The sequence below is a fragment of the Hemitrygon akajei genome, chromosome 26 (assembly GCF_048418815.1).
Source record: "Hemitrygon akajei chromosome 26, sHemAka1.3, whole genome shotgun sequence".
NCBI lineage: Eukaryota > Metazoa > Chordata > Chondrichthyes > Myliobatiformes > Dasyatidae > Hemitrygon > Hemitrygon akajei.
Window position 1 is genome coordinate 21,906,309 of NC_133149.1, and position 16,476 is coordinate 21,922,784.

Sequence of the window (16,476 nt, forward strand, 5' to 3'; positions counted from 1 at the left end):
TTTATTTATTGATCATTTATTCCCAGTGTTAAAGTAAAGCTTCAGAGATCTGGAGAATTCAAATGCTGCCAACCAGAATCACCCAACACACACAAAGTGCTGGAGGAACTCAGCAGGCCAGGTAGCATCTATGGAAAAGAGTAAACAGTCAATGTTTCAGGCTAAGGCCTTTCATCAGGACTGGAGAAAGAGATGAGAAGTCAGAGCAAGAAGTACAAGGTGATAGGTGAAACAGGGAGAGGGGCAATGACCGGAAGTCTGAGAAGTCAATGTTCATGCCATCAGGTCAGAGGCTACCCAGCCAGTATATAAGGTGTTGCTCCTCCAACCTGAGTGTGGCCACTTCGCGGAGGTAGAGGAGGCCATGGACTGACACGTCAGAATGGGAAGGGGAAGTAGGATTGAAATAGGTGGCCACTGGGAGATCCTGCTTTTTCTGGCAGATGGAGCGTAGGTGCTTGGTGAAGCGGTCTTCCAAACTACGTTGGGTCTCACCAATATACAGGAGGCCACATCGGAGAGCACCAGATACAGTAGATGACCCCAACAGACTCAGTGTTGCCTCAAATGGAAGAACTGTTTGGGACCCTGAATGGTAGTGAGGGAGGAGGTGTAGGGGCAGGTATGGCACTTGTTCTGCTTGCAAGGATAAGTACCAGGAGGGAGATCAATGGGGAGGGATAAATGGATGAGCGATCTTGTGGAAAGCAGAAAGTGGAGGAGGGGGAAAGATGCACCTATTGGTGGCATTCCATTGGAGATGGTGAAAGTTATAGAGGATTGTGAGAGTCGAAGTAAATTAAGATGTGCGTTTCTGAAAGAGGTCGGGGTTAAAGTCAGAAAACAAATGTGATTTAATTATGTCTGGGTTAAAGTCAGAAAACAAATGTGATTTAATTATGTCTGATAAGCATGAATGCAGAAGCCCTGACAAGATTAACTGTTTGTGGGGTTCCGGAATTGGAAAGGAGCAGCCCTAAGCTAGGCTGCGACCAAATTAAATTCCTGTACGGGATAGACAAGGCAAAGGTTGTCTAAGTACGGGTGGATTGGAACCGGGCAAGTCCTCGAAAATGGGGGGAGCAGGATCAAAGGGGAGAAAACAAAAGGGAACACCTAGAGAAAGCGCTGAAAAATACCCCGGGGTCCCTCCTGATAGTCCCTTAGGTCGCATGTTTGACGACTGGGGAAGTGGGAGGTTAAAGGGAAAATCAAAGGAAAGGATGATACAGTACTGTGAATTGTGGTCCCGCCAACCAATCCAAGGGACAGCCGTTTGGTAGCCGAGACTTGGATCCAATGAAGATTGGGTCGAACAGGCTCTAAATATATATGTAAACTCAAAACCTAACGTAAAACAAGAAGAAATCGATTATGCTTTTTGCTGGATGCCCGGCCCCTGAGCGACCACGAAAAGCTTTAAGATGGAAACCAGAGCAGAGGAAGATAAAAGAAGAAATAAGTGGGAGGTATTGGATAATTTATCGCCTCCATACATACCTCCGGCGCCTCCAACGGCACCCGTTATGGGAGCAGAGGAAGAAGATAATATGGCGGCAGTAGGGAGGAGAGTCGGCACCGAGCAAGGTGATGACGAAGTAGAGGAGGTAGGGCAAAAATCTGACCAAGAAAACAAAAGAGAGACTAGGGCGGAGAGGAAAAGGAAAGAAAACCAAGAGATGAAGAAAGAGGACGAAGAAACAAAAATGTGTCCCCTCTGAGAAGTTCCAATGGGAGGGGCACAAGGGGGAACAGGTTACGTAAATGTTCCCCTGACGAGTACAGAGGTACGGACCTTTCAGAAAGAGATGAAAAATCTGTTAGAAGATCCTATGGGCCTTGCGGAACAATTGGACCAATTCCTGGGACCAAATACCTACACCTGGGATGAAATGTACTCAATAATGGGGACCCTATTCTCCGCACAAGAGAGGCAAATGATAAGACAAGCTGCAATAGCAGTCTGGGAAAGGGAGAAGCCCCAGGATGGACCAGGTGAACAAAAATTCCCATTAGTAGACCCACGATGGGATAAGCAATCGGAGGACGGAAGGGGGAATATGCGATATGTACGCGAATACATGATAAAAGGGATACGACAGGCTGTGCCAAAGGGATACAACTTCACTAAGGCCTTTGGAAGTCACCAGAACCCCGATGAAACCCCGTCAGATTTCCTTGATAGGATTCGGAAAAATATGCAACAATACGCAGGAGTAGACCCAGAGACAGAGGTGGGACAACAACTAATTCGAGTAGAGCTTGTGTCCAAAGCCTGGCCGGACATTAGGAAGAAGCTGGAGAAAATGGAAGATTGGAACAGCAAGCCCTTGAGTGAATTACTCCGTGAGGCTCAGAAGGTCTTTGTCAGAAGGGACGAAGAGAAACAAAAGAAGACGGCAAGGATAATGGTCCAGACAGTGCGACAAGTAACCGCAGATAGTAGAGAGAGACGGGGACCATGGTTGGATCGAGGTAGTAGCCAGGAGCAAGGAGGAGGGCTAAGGAAGGCTTTAAGATGTTTTCACTGCAACGAAGAGGGACACTTCAGGCGCGAGTGCCCCAGATACCGACGGGAAGTGCGCTCGTATGCCATGATGGAAGATGAAGACTAGGGAGGTCGGGGGTTCCACCCCTTGGGGATGAATTATCGGCAGGAACCCCTGGTAACTTTAAAAGTAGGTCCCCAAGGGTCAGATACAACCTTTGTGGTAGATTCGGGTGCCGAAAGATCTAGCGTAATCCAGATACCTCCCGGCGCCCGAACTGGAACAAAGGTAATGGGGGTATCCGGTATCGGAGGAAAGACAATACAAGTGCCCATTGTGGACAATGTGGAAGTCGGATACGAAGATAGAGCAACTAGACGAGACCTCCTCCTGCTGCCCTCGGCAGGATTTAATCTATTAGGAAGAGATCTGCAAGTTCAATTGGGTATTGGAACAGTGCCAAGCAATGGAGAGATAATAGTAAAACTATTCGCATTAAAAGAGGAAGATGATCGAAAAATAGAGCCCGAGGTATGGTATAGAGAGGGAAACAGGGGAGGATTGAACATCAGCCCTTTACAGATCACCTTGTTACCGGACAGTTGCCCAGTGAGAAGGAAGCAGTACCTCATTGCGATGGAAGGAAGAAAAGGGCTGCAGCCGGTGATTGAGGGATTGATCGCTGACGGACTACTGGAGGAATGTATGTCACCATATAATACCCCAATACTCCCGGTGCGAAAGCCAGATGGGACTTATCGGATGGTACAAGACCTGCGGGGCCTAAATGCAGTAGTCCAAACCCGATACCCGGTAGTGCCCAACCCTTACACGCTGATGAGTAAGATCTCCCCTGACCATGAATGGTTCAGTGTAATAGATCTAAAAGACGCCTTCTGGAGTTGCCCGCTAGAAGAGAGCAGTCGTGACATGTTTGCGTTCGAATGGGAAAATCCTACGACGGGGCGGAAAAGACAACTCCGGTGGACGGTCCTGCCACAGGGGTTCACCGAATCACCTAACTTATTTGGGCAGGTCTTGGAGCAAGTACTAGCTGAATTCCAATGTGCTCCAGAGAGCCAACTGCTACAGTATGTGGACAATCTATTACTATCCGGGCCAACACAGGAAGGGGTGCAGGAAGACACCATCAGACTACTGAACTTCCTGGGGAAGCAGGGGCTACGGGTCTCAAAGAAAAAGTTACAAGTTGTAGAAAAGGAAGTAAGGTATCTGGGACACCGGGTCAGTAAAGGTCAGCGATGCATTACCCCAGAAAGGATAGCTGGAATAACGGGAATGTCACTACCACGTACCAAGAAGGAGATACGACAGTTCCTGGGGTTAGTGGGATATTGTCGGATCTGGATTGAGAATTATACTCCCCTGGTGAAATTTCTGTACGATAAGCTGGGACAGGATGAGCAAACAGTAAAGTGGACTAAGGAGGAAGAACAAAAGTTCACCACATTAAGGGACAATTGATCCGTGCTCCGGTGTTAGCCTTGCCAGCCCTGGAAAAACCATTCCAGCTGTATGTCAGCAATGCCGAAGGAATGGCCCAAGGGGTACTCACCCAACTAAAAGGAGGAAAGCGGCAACCCGTGGCCTTCCTGTCAAAAATGTTAGACCCGGTATCACGTGGATGGCCCACCTGTATCCAGGCAGTGGCAGCAACAGCGGTATTGGTAGAGGAAGCCCGGAAATTAACCTTTGGAGGAAAGATCACTGTGCATTCTCCACACTCGATCAGCACCTTACTGGCCCAGAAGGCACACCGGTGGCTGACTGACTCTCGCATTTTAAAGTACGAGACTATCCTGATGACCGGAGAAGACCTGAACTTCGCCAAAGATTCCAGTTGCAACCCAGCCCAGTTCCTATATGGAGGACTGGAGGAAGAGGAGTCAGAGCATGACTGCATTGAACTTCTGGACTTGCAAACGAAAAGTCGGGAAGACTTACAGGAAGTTCCCCTGGGAGAGGGACAAGAACTATATATAGACGGATCGTCTCGATGTATTGATGGGATACGACATAGCGGATACGCCATCATCGACGGAGAAACGGGAAAAAAATTGGAGTCCGGAAGACTACCGGGAAATTGGTCGGCTCAGTCCTGTGAGTTATACGCGCTCCAAAGGGCTCTGATAATATTGGAAAAGAGAGTCGGAACTGTATACACTGACTCCAAATACGCCTATGGGATAGTACATACATTTGGGAAGATATGGAAAGAAAGAGGACTGATAACGGCCAGGGGAAAAGGACTGGCACATGAACAAATGATAAGTATGACATTGGAAGCCCTGGCCTTACCGACTGAAATTACGGTAGTGCATGTACCCAGACACCAAAAAGGATCGACACCTGATGCTGTGGGGAACCGTCTGGCGGACGAGGAGGCCAAACGGGCAGCAGTTGAAGAACCGGTGCAACTCCTGACTTTGATACCAGTGAGAGAAGGACTTACTAAACTGCCTGTGTTTACTCAAATGGAGATTGACAACATGAACCAACTAGGAGCCCGGAAAGACGCTGATGGTAAATGGAGAATCCCCGATGGAAGACAGGTGCTAAATAAGGAAGTGACCCGCAACATACTCCAACAACTGCACCAACAGACCCACTGGGGAGCGCAGGCAATGTGTGACACGGTACTTAGGGAATATGCGTGCAAAGGGATTCACACCCTGGCTCAGCAAGAGGTGGTAGGATGTCCTACGTGCCAAAAAATAAATAAAAAGGTGATGCGGGCTACCCCAAAGGGAGGGCAGCCCCTGGCTATCAGGCCTTTCCACCAGATCCAAATTGACTTTACTGAATTGCCGCCAGTACAAAGGTGGAAGTATTTGTTAGTGATTGTGGACCACTTCACCCGTTGGGTGGAGGCTTATCCGACCACCAAGGCGGACGCTCCAACGGTGGCTCGCATATTGTTAGAGAATATAATCCCGAGATATGGAATTATGGGACCCATTGATTCCGACCGTGGAACACACTTTGCCTCTAAAACCCATCAACTGATCTGCGTCGCTCTCGGAATTGAATGGAAGTTGCACACTCCATGGCATCCCCAGAGTTCCGGGAGGGTTGAGAGAATGAACAGCACTCTAAAGGCACAATTGGCTAAGCTACCATGGACTAAGTGTCTCCCTATTGCTCTTTTAAGAATACGAACTGCACCCCGCAAGGATATAGGGATATCCCCATATGAGATGCTGTTTGGACTCCCGTATTGGAATAAGGTAGAGGGGTACCCCACGTTACAAGGGGGCGATATCTTTGTAAGGGACTATTTACTGGCATTATCCCGTTCCTTTGCAGAACTGCGGAAAAAGGGTCTCTTGGCCCAGACTCCGCCGCTCGACTTTGCTTTACATCAGATCGTGCCTGGAGATTGGGTTCTAGTAAGGACCTGGAAGCCGGAGAAGTTACAGCCACAGTGGGAAGGCCCTTTCCAGGTCCTGCTAACAACAGAGGCGGCTGTACGGACAAAAGAAAAAGGGTGGACACACGCATCCAGGGTAAAAGGACCGGTGAAGCCCGAAAGCCGCACTGAGTGGACCTGTGTTCCCGGTAAGAACCGTTGGTGGTGAAGCTAAAAAGGCAGCAAAAATGAACTCTATGTGGACTGTAACATTATTGACTGTAATATATTTGATTCTATATGTCGGGGAAATTGAAGGGAAATGTGACAAGTGCAGAACCGTGGTACGAGTGGGGCAGAGGGTGTTCCCAGGATCATTTGTGTCCCACTCGCATGTGAATGATCAATGCTATGATCTAAGTAAGAGAGAGGAATGTTGGGAGTATAGTAAACCTTATTACCAAGTTTATAATAAGGGCTACTCGAGGGGATATGGATGGGGTATATACGGGGGTGTCTCTAGATGTCCCAGGAACGACCGGTGGTTGTGTATAAACAAGGGAGGGCAATGGGACATCCCCTCTACATTGGTTAAGGAACATGTGGATAAGGTAAAGGAGACTATAATACAAGATGAGAAGAAGAAGGAGGTAGAAGAGAGCAAGCAAAGGAAGAAGACAGTGATCTCCACGGACCCGTCTATATATCAGGAGATAGAAAAAGACATAGTCCTACCTGATGTTAAAGAGAACCTTTTTATAGACCTAGCTACCCGGATTGCCACGAGCCTGAATATTAGTGGTTGTTGGGTCTGTGGAGGACTGCACATGAGTGAGCAGTGGCCGTGGAGGGGTGAAAGCTTGAGTGTATGGGAATTGCTTGAGCGCAATTGGACAAATGTTCCTGACCGGAAGGAGCAAAAATGGAAATTGACCAATTATCCGGAGGGACAGGCATGTGTTGAAAGGAAGGGAAAGGTAAAGGTGGGAGAAAGCCCCTGTCAAAGCATTAAATTAGCAAAAAGGGAAGGTAATATTACCTGGTGGCCAGAGGAGCCAACATGGTATATAACAAGGGAACCATATGGCAGCTGCGAAGCTATAGGAAACAGTTCTAATCTCTGGAATTGCAGCGGAACAAACCCTTCTGAAGGGGTCCCCAGGGTCAGGGAAGTATGGAAGGAAGCAAAGAAAGGAGGATTTGCCCCGGAGGGGTTATTCTGGATCTGCGGTAATCAGGCGTATACCAAACTACCGTTGGATTGGGCGGGTGTTTGCTTCCTGGGTCTCATACGGCCAGAGTTCTTTCTCCTGCCTCAGGAGGATGACCAGAAGCTGGGAATTAAGCTGTTTGATTCATTACGGCGAGAGAAGCGGGAGATAAAGATGGGCGAGTGGGGTGATAAATGGCCACCAGCTCGCATCATTAAATACTATGGACCAGCAACCTGGGCCCAGGATGGGTCATGGGGATATCGTACACCGATCTATATGTTAAACCGAATTATTAGACTGCAGGCGGTGGTGGAAGTGATAACCAATCAAACGGCACTGGCATTGGAGCTGTTGGCAAAACAGCAGAGTCAGATGCGAACAGCAATATACCAGAACAGGCTGGCTGTGGATTACCTATTGGCCTCTGAAGGCGGGGTATGTGGGAAGTTCAATCTTACAAACTGTTGCCTTAAGATAGACGACAGTGGAAAGGCCGTGTTAAAAATATCCGACAAAATTTGGAAACTGGCCCACGTGCCAGTACAAACCTGGAGATCCCTGGGGAACATGAGTTGGCTAGATGGGCTACTGGGAGGTAGTTGGTGGCGCACCGCTCTCCTAGTAGCAGGCGGGGGTCTAATGATTCTCTTACTTTTGCCGTGTGTGATTCCTTGTATACGAACACTGATCAGGCGCAGTATATTCCAGCTCCAGGCCGTAGCGATACCCCAACATGGGACAAACGAGCTAAAACTTATGCTATTAAAGAAGAAAGTTGACCCTCCACGGGGGGCGGAGGAAGGACGGTGGGCCCCCTGGAAAGAGGAGAAATGCTAGCTGCTACGCACATCTTAAAAAGAAAAAGGGTGGAATTGTGAGAGTCGAAGTAAATTAAGATGTGCGTTTCTGAAAGAGGTCGGGGTTAAAGTCAGAAAACAAATGTGATTTAATTATGTCTGGGTTAAAGTCAGAAAACAAATGTGATTTAATTATGTCTGATAAGCATGAATGCAGAAGCCCTGACAAGATTAACTGTTTGTGGAATCATTGAAGTCCTGAGATATGGACTATTGTTTTACAGAAATGTGTAAAAAAACAACTCCAAATATGGAATGGGATAAGACTATGTACCTCCCGAGTCAGGGAGGGGAGGGGTAAGGAAGAAGGATAAAACCTGCTGCCCTGTAAGGTTCAGGGTTCCCTTCTCTGAAGGCACCCAGCTCTGCAGAACTGTTAATAAACTTTGTTTCCTTGAATTTGTCTTGAAGCCATTATTCGGGAGCGTGGCTCGTTTCTGACAAGGATTATGTGCTGGATGCAGAGGCTAGTAGGGTGGTAGGTGAGGACAAGAGGAACCCTCTCCCCGGTATTGTGGCAGGAGGATGGGGTGAGGGCAGACGTGTGCAAAATGGAAGAGATGCGCTGAGGGCAGTGTTGATGGTGGAGGAAGGAAAGCCCCTTTCTTTGAAGAAATAGGACGTCTCATTAGTTCTGAATTGAAAAGCCTCATCTTGAAAGCAATGCCGCGGAGTCGGAGGGTCTGAGAGGAAGGGGGTGGCATTTTTACAAGTGACAGGGTGGGAAGAGGTATAGTCCAGGTAGCTGTAGGAATCATGAAAGATACCCAGTAGATAAACTGTCTTCAGAGATAGAGACGGGGAGATTAAGAAAGGGGAGGAAGGTGTCAGAATTGGACCAAATAAATTTGAGGGTAGGTGGAAGTTGGAGGCAAAGTTGATGAAGTCGACAAGCTCCACATGGGTGCAGGAAGCAGCCTCAATATAGTGTAGGGAAAGTTGGGGGAGTGATACTAGTGTAAACTTGGAACATAGACTTTTCCACTTAGCCAACAAAAAGGCAGGCACATGTGAGTGCCCGTGGCTACACCTTTGGTTTGAAAGAAATGGGAGGAGCCTAAGGAGAAATTATTGAGAGTGAGGACCAGTTCCACCAGAAGGAGGAGAGTGGAATAGGTTGGGTCTGAGAGGAAGTGACAACAGCAAAGAGCTTTAAGGCCCTCCTGGTGGGAGATGGGAGTGCATAGGACTGGGCATCCATAGTGAAAATGAGATGATCAGAGCCAGGGAACTTGATGTCATTGAAAAGATCCAGAATGTGTAAAGTGTCTGAAGTGAGGGACTAAACTAGGGGGGAGAAAACAAGAGTCAAGGTATGCAAATATAAGTTCAGTGGGGCAGGAACAAGCAATGGGTCTACCTGGACAGGCAGGTTTCTGGATCTTGGGTAAGAGGTGCAGGGTGCAGGAACTATGAGGTTGGTAATAGTGGATGGGTGATCCCCAGAGTTGATGAAGTCAGTGATGGTGCAGGTGACAATGGTCTGGTGTTCCTTAGTGGGGTCCTGTTCGAGGGGTAAGTAAGAGGAGGCATCTGAGAGTTGTCACCTGGCTTTAGCAAGGTAGAGGTCAGTCCACCACACGACTACAGCACCCCCCCTTATCTGCGGGTTTGATGGTGAGGTTAGGATTAATGCGTTCGGAAGGAGTGAGGTTAGAATTGATGAGAGGAGTGGTAAAGTTGATTCAGTTGATGACTCATTGGCAGTTAGCAATGAAAAGATCCAGAGCGATCTAGGAAGAGGAGGAGGGTGAAATTGGGAGAAGGGGTCATCAGTGCAGGATGGAGAGTCCTTGCCAAAGAAGTAGGCATGGAGATGGAGGCAACAGAAGAAGAGCTGAGTGTTGTGGTAGGCACTGAGGCATGGGTGCAGAGGGGCAAAGGTGAGGCCCTTACTGAGGACAGAATGTTCTGCTTCAGAGGGCAAGGTCAGAACTGGTATCATCCACCAGTCTCACCACAGTCCTTGACATTTGCTCATCTTCAAGCTGTCACATTGTCCTTGAGCTCTTCCAGTCCATTTGCAGGCTGAACAAGGTCACGTAGAACCACCCAGCACAGCTGGAATCTTTGGGATGACATACCTTGCTACACTTTGTGTATAAATACTGAGTGTGTGACAGATCCTGTAAGCTACACCCGGTCAACATGAAGACATAGCACATATATTAACGGGCATGAAGCAAAGAGCAAATAGATTTGCATTTGTATAGTGCCTTTTGTGCCAAAATGCTTAGCAGCAATTAAAGTATCCATTGCTATCAACAAAACTGCAAATGCTGGAAATATGAAATAAAAACAGAAAATGTTGCAACATTTTCTTGTGAAACTTGTGCATCTAAAGCACCCACAACCAACAATTTGGTGATTAGCTGACACCCACCACTCCACTCCCCAAAAGCCATGCCACTCCAGCCATGCAGAGCGGGCAAAGAAGAGAAAGCGTCACATTCTGAGGCCACACCTCTGGAAGACCACAGCACATTAATATTTCTTTAACATTTTTGTTAGAGTCATATTTAAATCTATTAATATGTTTTTCAAAATGAAAATAAGAAAAAAATAAAATGAAAACATTAAAAGCTAAATAAATTTAGTTAAATCATTATAAATTAAAAGCTACGAGTGCCTTCATTTTATATCTCTTCCAGTTTTAATGTTTAAAGAAGTTAACGATTAAGATAAATATTGGAAAGAATGTAATATTGACTTGCAGCATGTTATAAAATCATATTACATCAAAATCTGTTCCTTTCCATTCAACAAAATGTCTAGAGATTTTACCTAACTGTCTCCATAGATTCTTAATTTCAATCATGGTGATGTGATAGATCAAAACAGAAAAAAATCTATAATATCAATTTAAATGGATCACCACACAAATCTGTGGTTTGGGGGCATGGATGCTAACAAACAAGGCTTCAATGTAATAGTTTTTATATATTCTGAAAACAATTTTAAAGAAATATTTGAGACTGAGGTACAGGAATTTACAATAACCTTTATTGATATTTGTCACAGCTTCTTGTCAATTCTCCCAAAATTGGGAGAATAATTAAGTCTAAATTACTGACTCCTGCATGCCTCAAAGTGGTGGCTAAACCATTGAAATAAAACATTCTATCCAGGTACCAAATCAAGAACCAGTTGTGTTCTATTAGTGGTCAGTTCAAACTACTGGTATCCAAGGACTATAAGGATGCCTCCTTTTCTAAAGCAAGCATTAAACTTGGATTATATCAGATCCACTCACATAATTCCATAGACTGACAATGGGAATTAGGAATGAATGAGGTGAGAGGAGCAAGGGTAAGATTGACATTCATATCAATATCTGCAAATTTCTGACAGATCTCATCTCTATGACACAGTCATACAAAATAGCCTAAACCATGTACTGAAACAGCATGAACTTGTTCATCACTGGCTGGAGTAGAGAGCATGAAAATATAGGAACAGGTGTAATTAACTCTGCATCTCAAACCTATTCTGCCATTTACATTTTATGTCTAATTTGTATCTGAACTCCATTTACATGCCTTGTTACTGTATTCTTATCTAAAATCTATTGATTTCCGTCTTGAAATTTTCAGCTTACCTGACTGTAAAACTGACTTCTGCTTCCATTTAAAAGTTGAAGCCATTGGAATAGTTTGGTGAAAATAGCATTTCACGTGCTCCATACATTCATGATCCTCTATTCAAGAGTAATATTTAATCTGAGATACTGGTTTGTCATTCAGGGCTAAGAGTACAAGATAAGACACACTGGAAATGCCAATGAAAATTTAAAAGAATGGAAATTTGGTGTCTCCAGCAATAAAAACAGAAAATGCTTTAACACTCAGCGGGTCAGACATCATCTGAGGAAAGAGAAACAGTTTCTCTTGTTTTTGAAAGAGAAACAGTTAATGTTTCAGGTCCAAGAGGCTTCACTAGAATTTGGAAAGAGAGGAGCAAAGTATTCTAGTTAGCAGAGAAGTTGAAGGAGTCAAAAATTGATGGAATAACAGAAATTTCCCTGATGGAATGAGATTGGATGACTCAATCTGCACTTAATGACCCTTTAACTGCCACAGCAGGTCATTCAGTCTCACCTACCAGTGAAATTCCTTTTGTTTTATTCATCTCTAACACCCATCTCCACAACCAACTTGTTCTCTTTCTCAATTCTAATGAAGGGACTTGGACCTGAATCAATAACTGTTCCTCTAACTCTTCCTGCTGAATGTTTACATCATTCTCTGTTTTTATTGCTGGAGACACTAATATTTGGCTACAATGCTCAGGTACATTGCTTGCCTTCCTTCCAAGGTGTAAAATAAAACCGTTGAATGATATCCATCCACTTTCACAGGTGGTAGGTGGAAACTTCAAATGGAGAGTGTCATAGTCATGCCAATTCATCTATGCAAACCAAGATACCCATCCAAGCTAGTATCATTTGCCCACATTTGACCTACAACTCTTTATACCTTTCCTGTCATTGTAAATGGCCAAATATATTTTAAATGTGGTTATAGTACCTGCCTCAACCACTTTCTCTGGTGGTTCACTCCATAAACTCTCCACCCTCTGTGGGCAAAAGCTGTCCCTCAGGTTCCTATTAAATCTTTCCAATCTCATCTTAAACCTATTTCCTTGAGTTAATCCCCCAACCCTGGGAAAGATTGTGTGTGTTCACTCTATCCATGATTTTGCAGACCTCAATAAGATCACCACTTAGTCTCCTACACTCCAGGGAATAAAGTCCTAGCTTGCCTAATCTCTCCCTATAATCCAGTTCCTCTGGATTGAGTCCTGGCAAAAGTCTCATAGATTATTATCACATTCTTCCCAGCCTAATGGCATCTTTCCTACAGCAGGGTGGCCAAACACTGAACACAATACTCCAAGTGCAGCCCACCAACATTTCATACAATTTCAACATAACACCCCAACTTCTGTGCTCAATGCCATGATTGATGAAGGCCAGGGTGCCAAGACCTTCTCCACCACCCTATGTACCAGTGACAACACTTTCAGGTTACCATGTACTTGAACTTCAAAGTCCTTCTGTACTACAACATGTCCCAGGGCCCAACCATTCACAGCAAAAGATGCTTGGCTAGAATGCTTGGTGTGCCCAGGGTGTTAAAGGATTGGAATGCAGTAATGCGACAAATGGTTTGACTGTCACGGCACAGGGAACTCTAAAATGAACATTACAGGAAGCAAAGATGGATTTTTTTTTCAAAAAAGGTAATGATTGTGGCATGTAGGTAATCTATTAAACACTTTGAAGATTTTGGGAGACATATTTGGACACCATTCCAGAGAATCAAACATATTAAATTTCATATTTATGCTATAGTCTGGATAACACCAAGACAGTGTCAAGACAACATCAAACAAGCATATACAATGCATTTGTGGACTGATTAAAATACACGTGTTAAAATTAAAGTTGTAAATGAAGGATTTTATATTGATTAAACGAAGTATTGTGATGTTGGCTCCTAATTTACATACAAGCACCAGGGTTGTTTTGCAAACAAAATCATGCATTCTTTCAATGTGAATTAACCTTGTTGAGGGCTTCAACTTCTTTCTATTTGAAAGAAATGTAAACATCCCAAAAATAATAATGGTTTCAAGCTGAATATTACAAGGAAATGACGAGGGAGACTTGAGGAGGAAAGGATTGAGTCCTGAGATCGAGTTCTTATGACTGATTCAAGAATTCTGGATCCCCAGATCGGAGAATAAGAGAATTGGGAGAGGTTGGAATCTGCACAAGGTTGGCATTCACAGATCACATCGGTTTCCTGAACATCATAACAATGATGTTTTCTTTCTCTTCTATGTAAATGCCAATGAGGCTATGAGACTAGGAAGGAAAAGCATGCCAGTGTAATTTCTTGTTAAAGTTCAATTTACAAGCCAAGTTTGGAGAGTTTGTCATTGAAAGCTAGTAACAGAAAAAGCATCTTCCTGTTCACGACTGCTGGTCAATAAGGAAGGATGGGAAGAAGATAAGCGCCAGTATTTTGGTTGACAACAGCATAGGATTTGCCTGGGGAGATGTGATGAATCTGCTCTACAGTGTTCCATCTCACTCACCATCAGCAATCTTATTATCTGCAGAATCTGTGTCTTTGGACAAAGAAATTAATGGGTCATTTGAATAATTTAAGGTACCAGCCAATATTTAGACCCAAAACTATTTGGATAAAGTTGTATCCAATGTAGTCTATTTCCTGATTGTCTCTTCCCCTCTCTCGAAGGTGCTGGGATGCAAGTTGTGCACTAGTAGCACTCCAGCACCTCATCAAATTGGACATTTTCTGTACAGGAGCCTAGATGACAGTAGAAAACTACTGTGTCTGAAGGAAGCCTCTCAGCCAAGCTGAATTCCCATGCTTACTCGATGTGAAGATGCATGAACTTTATTTGATCAGGAAGTTAGTGGATGATTATCAGGTATTACCAAGTCACCAGAAATCATCTTTAATGCATATTTCTGGTTTTTATATAGTATAGAATAATCAATGGGGTGTGCCATTAGAGCCTGAAATGTAAAAGTGATCAATTTGGTGCCCTGTTTTTGATTGGGTTAAATCTAGAAGAACCAAAGACAACCATCACATCATTGCTTGAGCCATCATTTGCTTTCTTACCTTCATTTCCTGGCTTTCTGTATCTGATTATGCAGTGATTTTCTTTTTGTTTTAGATTAGCTATTCTCTTTGAATTCTCTCTAACCAACCTATCTTAAAGGACTGTTCTCGAGCGAGTTGTCTGACCTCAATGAAGTCACCTCAGAGTAGGACCCACTGGAATGAAATCAGCTTCTAGAAAATATGAGGTGCTCAACTGCCATCGATAACTGTGGTGTTGGCTCAGGTCCTTGAAAGTGTGTAAGTATACAAGTAAAACTATCAATTATCTTCCATACTGGAAATGGATCAACATCTGCAGACTGACCATTCTTTATCATGCATATATGTGCTGAAGAAAGGATCATAACAGGCCTATACTCCATGTCCATACACATGCACCATTTAACAAGATAATGAAACCTCCCATTCCACATCTAACCCAAGGACAAAGAAACTAATTACTGAGTCCTCAGCTAGGATATGCCAGATCAATACTGAGATTGTTTTCATCCACATGAGTCCTGATAAAATATTCACCTGCCAGGAGAGGTGAGCTCATTTTAAGAGTGAGGATTCTGAAGGCTATTTGCCAAAACCCTAAACCAAACATATTTCACACCTGTGTGCCTTTAGCTTCTGCATCCTTATTACCCAAAGGGTAATCGGAAATAATTCCATTTACATTTTAAAAATGGAACATCAAATAATTACACCAAGGGCTTCCATGTTGAACACTAGTTACAGGATATAAGCTTACCAGAATTACATATACACTCGGGAAAAGCAGTTATTGGGGGTGAGGGGGAGGACCTTGGATATGTTCCAGGGTTTGATATTGATATTTCTGGACCTACTATATATTTAATGTCTGTGAAGGAAGATACAAAATCTTCTAAGTGTTAATTTTCCTCTGTATTAGCCTCGTCTTGCTCCACGATCATATGAACTCCTGTTGGCCGAATAATGCGGTTGCCACCTCTCTGGTGTGATGGTGAGCTGGGAGATCGGCTTGGTGATTTCTGCAATCTGCTGGAAGCAGGAGATCGAGCAGGAGACCTGCTATACCGCCTAGGTGATTGGCCACCTGGTCTTGGGGATCGAGCCGGAGCTACGGAGGGAACGATGAATCCAGCCTGTTCGGCTGTGTTCTCGGGATCAATGTGGGAGTCCTCCTCATCATCTGGAGAATCCTGGAAAAGACAATGAGCTGGATTAGAATATATGAATTTGAGAAACCTTATTGTTTCAGACTGAAGTCCTTACAAGTTGAATGGATAAGATTAAAAGCAAGCCTGGATACAGTGTTTAAAGGGAGAGAATGTTTGAGTTTTAGAATTGTAGGTGACTGAAAAGACAAAATAAAGCGGTAGGTTTGAATGTCTTGCTGTCATGAGAAGGACCAGGTTAAAGAACAATAACTTGCATTGATATAGCACCCTTAATACCAAAGTGTCCCAAAGCACTTTACAGGGGTGCCATTTTAATAAAATATTGTATCTAACATATTAGGGAACAAAATATTCTAAAGAACATCTTAAAGGAGGATGCAAAAGTAAGGATGCAGACAGATTTAGGGAAGAATTCCAGAGGTTAGTGCAGTGGAGGCCAAGGCCATGGTTGCCAATAGAAATTGTGGATGCACAGCAGGAAGAAGTACGTTACTTTTTTTCTGCCGCAAGCGCTTTTAGCTTTTAATAAGTAGACTGCAAACTTACCTACAAGAGGTCTCCAAGATAATGATATATTGAGTGATGAATAACCAGAGGTCAAATTTAAAATCATTAGCAAAAGATCTAATGGGGAAATTAGATCAGTTTTCTATTCCACAAGATGTTGGGATCCTGATCACCTCTTGATATACATTCATGCTTTAGTCTTAAATGTAGGGGGAAAGATAAAGAAGTT

General features: G+C 44.2%; 2 protein-coding genes across 3 annotated transcripts in view; one reads left to right on the forward strand and one right to left on the reverse strand.

Moving 5' to 3' along the window:
- Window positions 1-33: 33 nt before the first annotated feature.
- On the forward strand, window positions 34-8,349 carry LOC140716802 (endogenous retrovirus group 3 member 1 Env polyprotein-like). Its single transcript, XM_073029711.1, has 2 exons — window positions 34-121; window positions 5,817-8,349. Exon 2 carries the CDS (start codon window positions 6,108-6,110, stop codon window positions 7,908-7,910), a length of 1,803 nt encoding a protein of 600 aa, XP_072885812.1. The 5' UTR covers window positions 34-121; window positions 5,817-6,107; the 3' UTR covers window positions 7,911-8,349.
- Window positions 8,350-10,911: 2,562 nt separating this feature from the next.
- The window catches only part of LOC140716804 (hepatic and glial cell adhesion molecule-like), a 66,190-nt gene continuing 60,625 nt past the window's right edge, over window positions 10,912-16,476 (reverse strand). For both annotated transcript variants that reach the window (XM_073029714.1, XM_073029713.1), the window contains exon 7: window positions 10,912-15,761. In XM_073029714.1, coding sequence (XP_072885815.1) covers window positions 15,471-15,761 — 291 coding nt within the window. In that variant the 3' untranslated portion in view covers window positions 10,912-15,470. The remainder of the gene's footprint in view (window positions 15,762-16,476) is intronic.

Coding starts and splice junctions, on each gene's coding strand:
- LOC140716802 (XM_073029711.1), top strand. CDS start 6,108: ATGAACTCTATGTGGACTGTAACATTATTGACTGTAATATATTTGATT.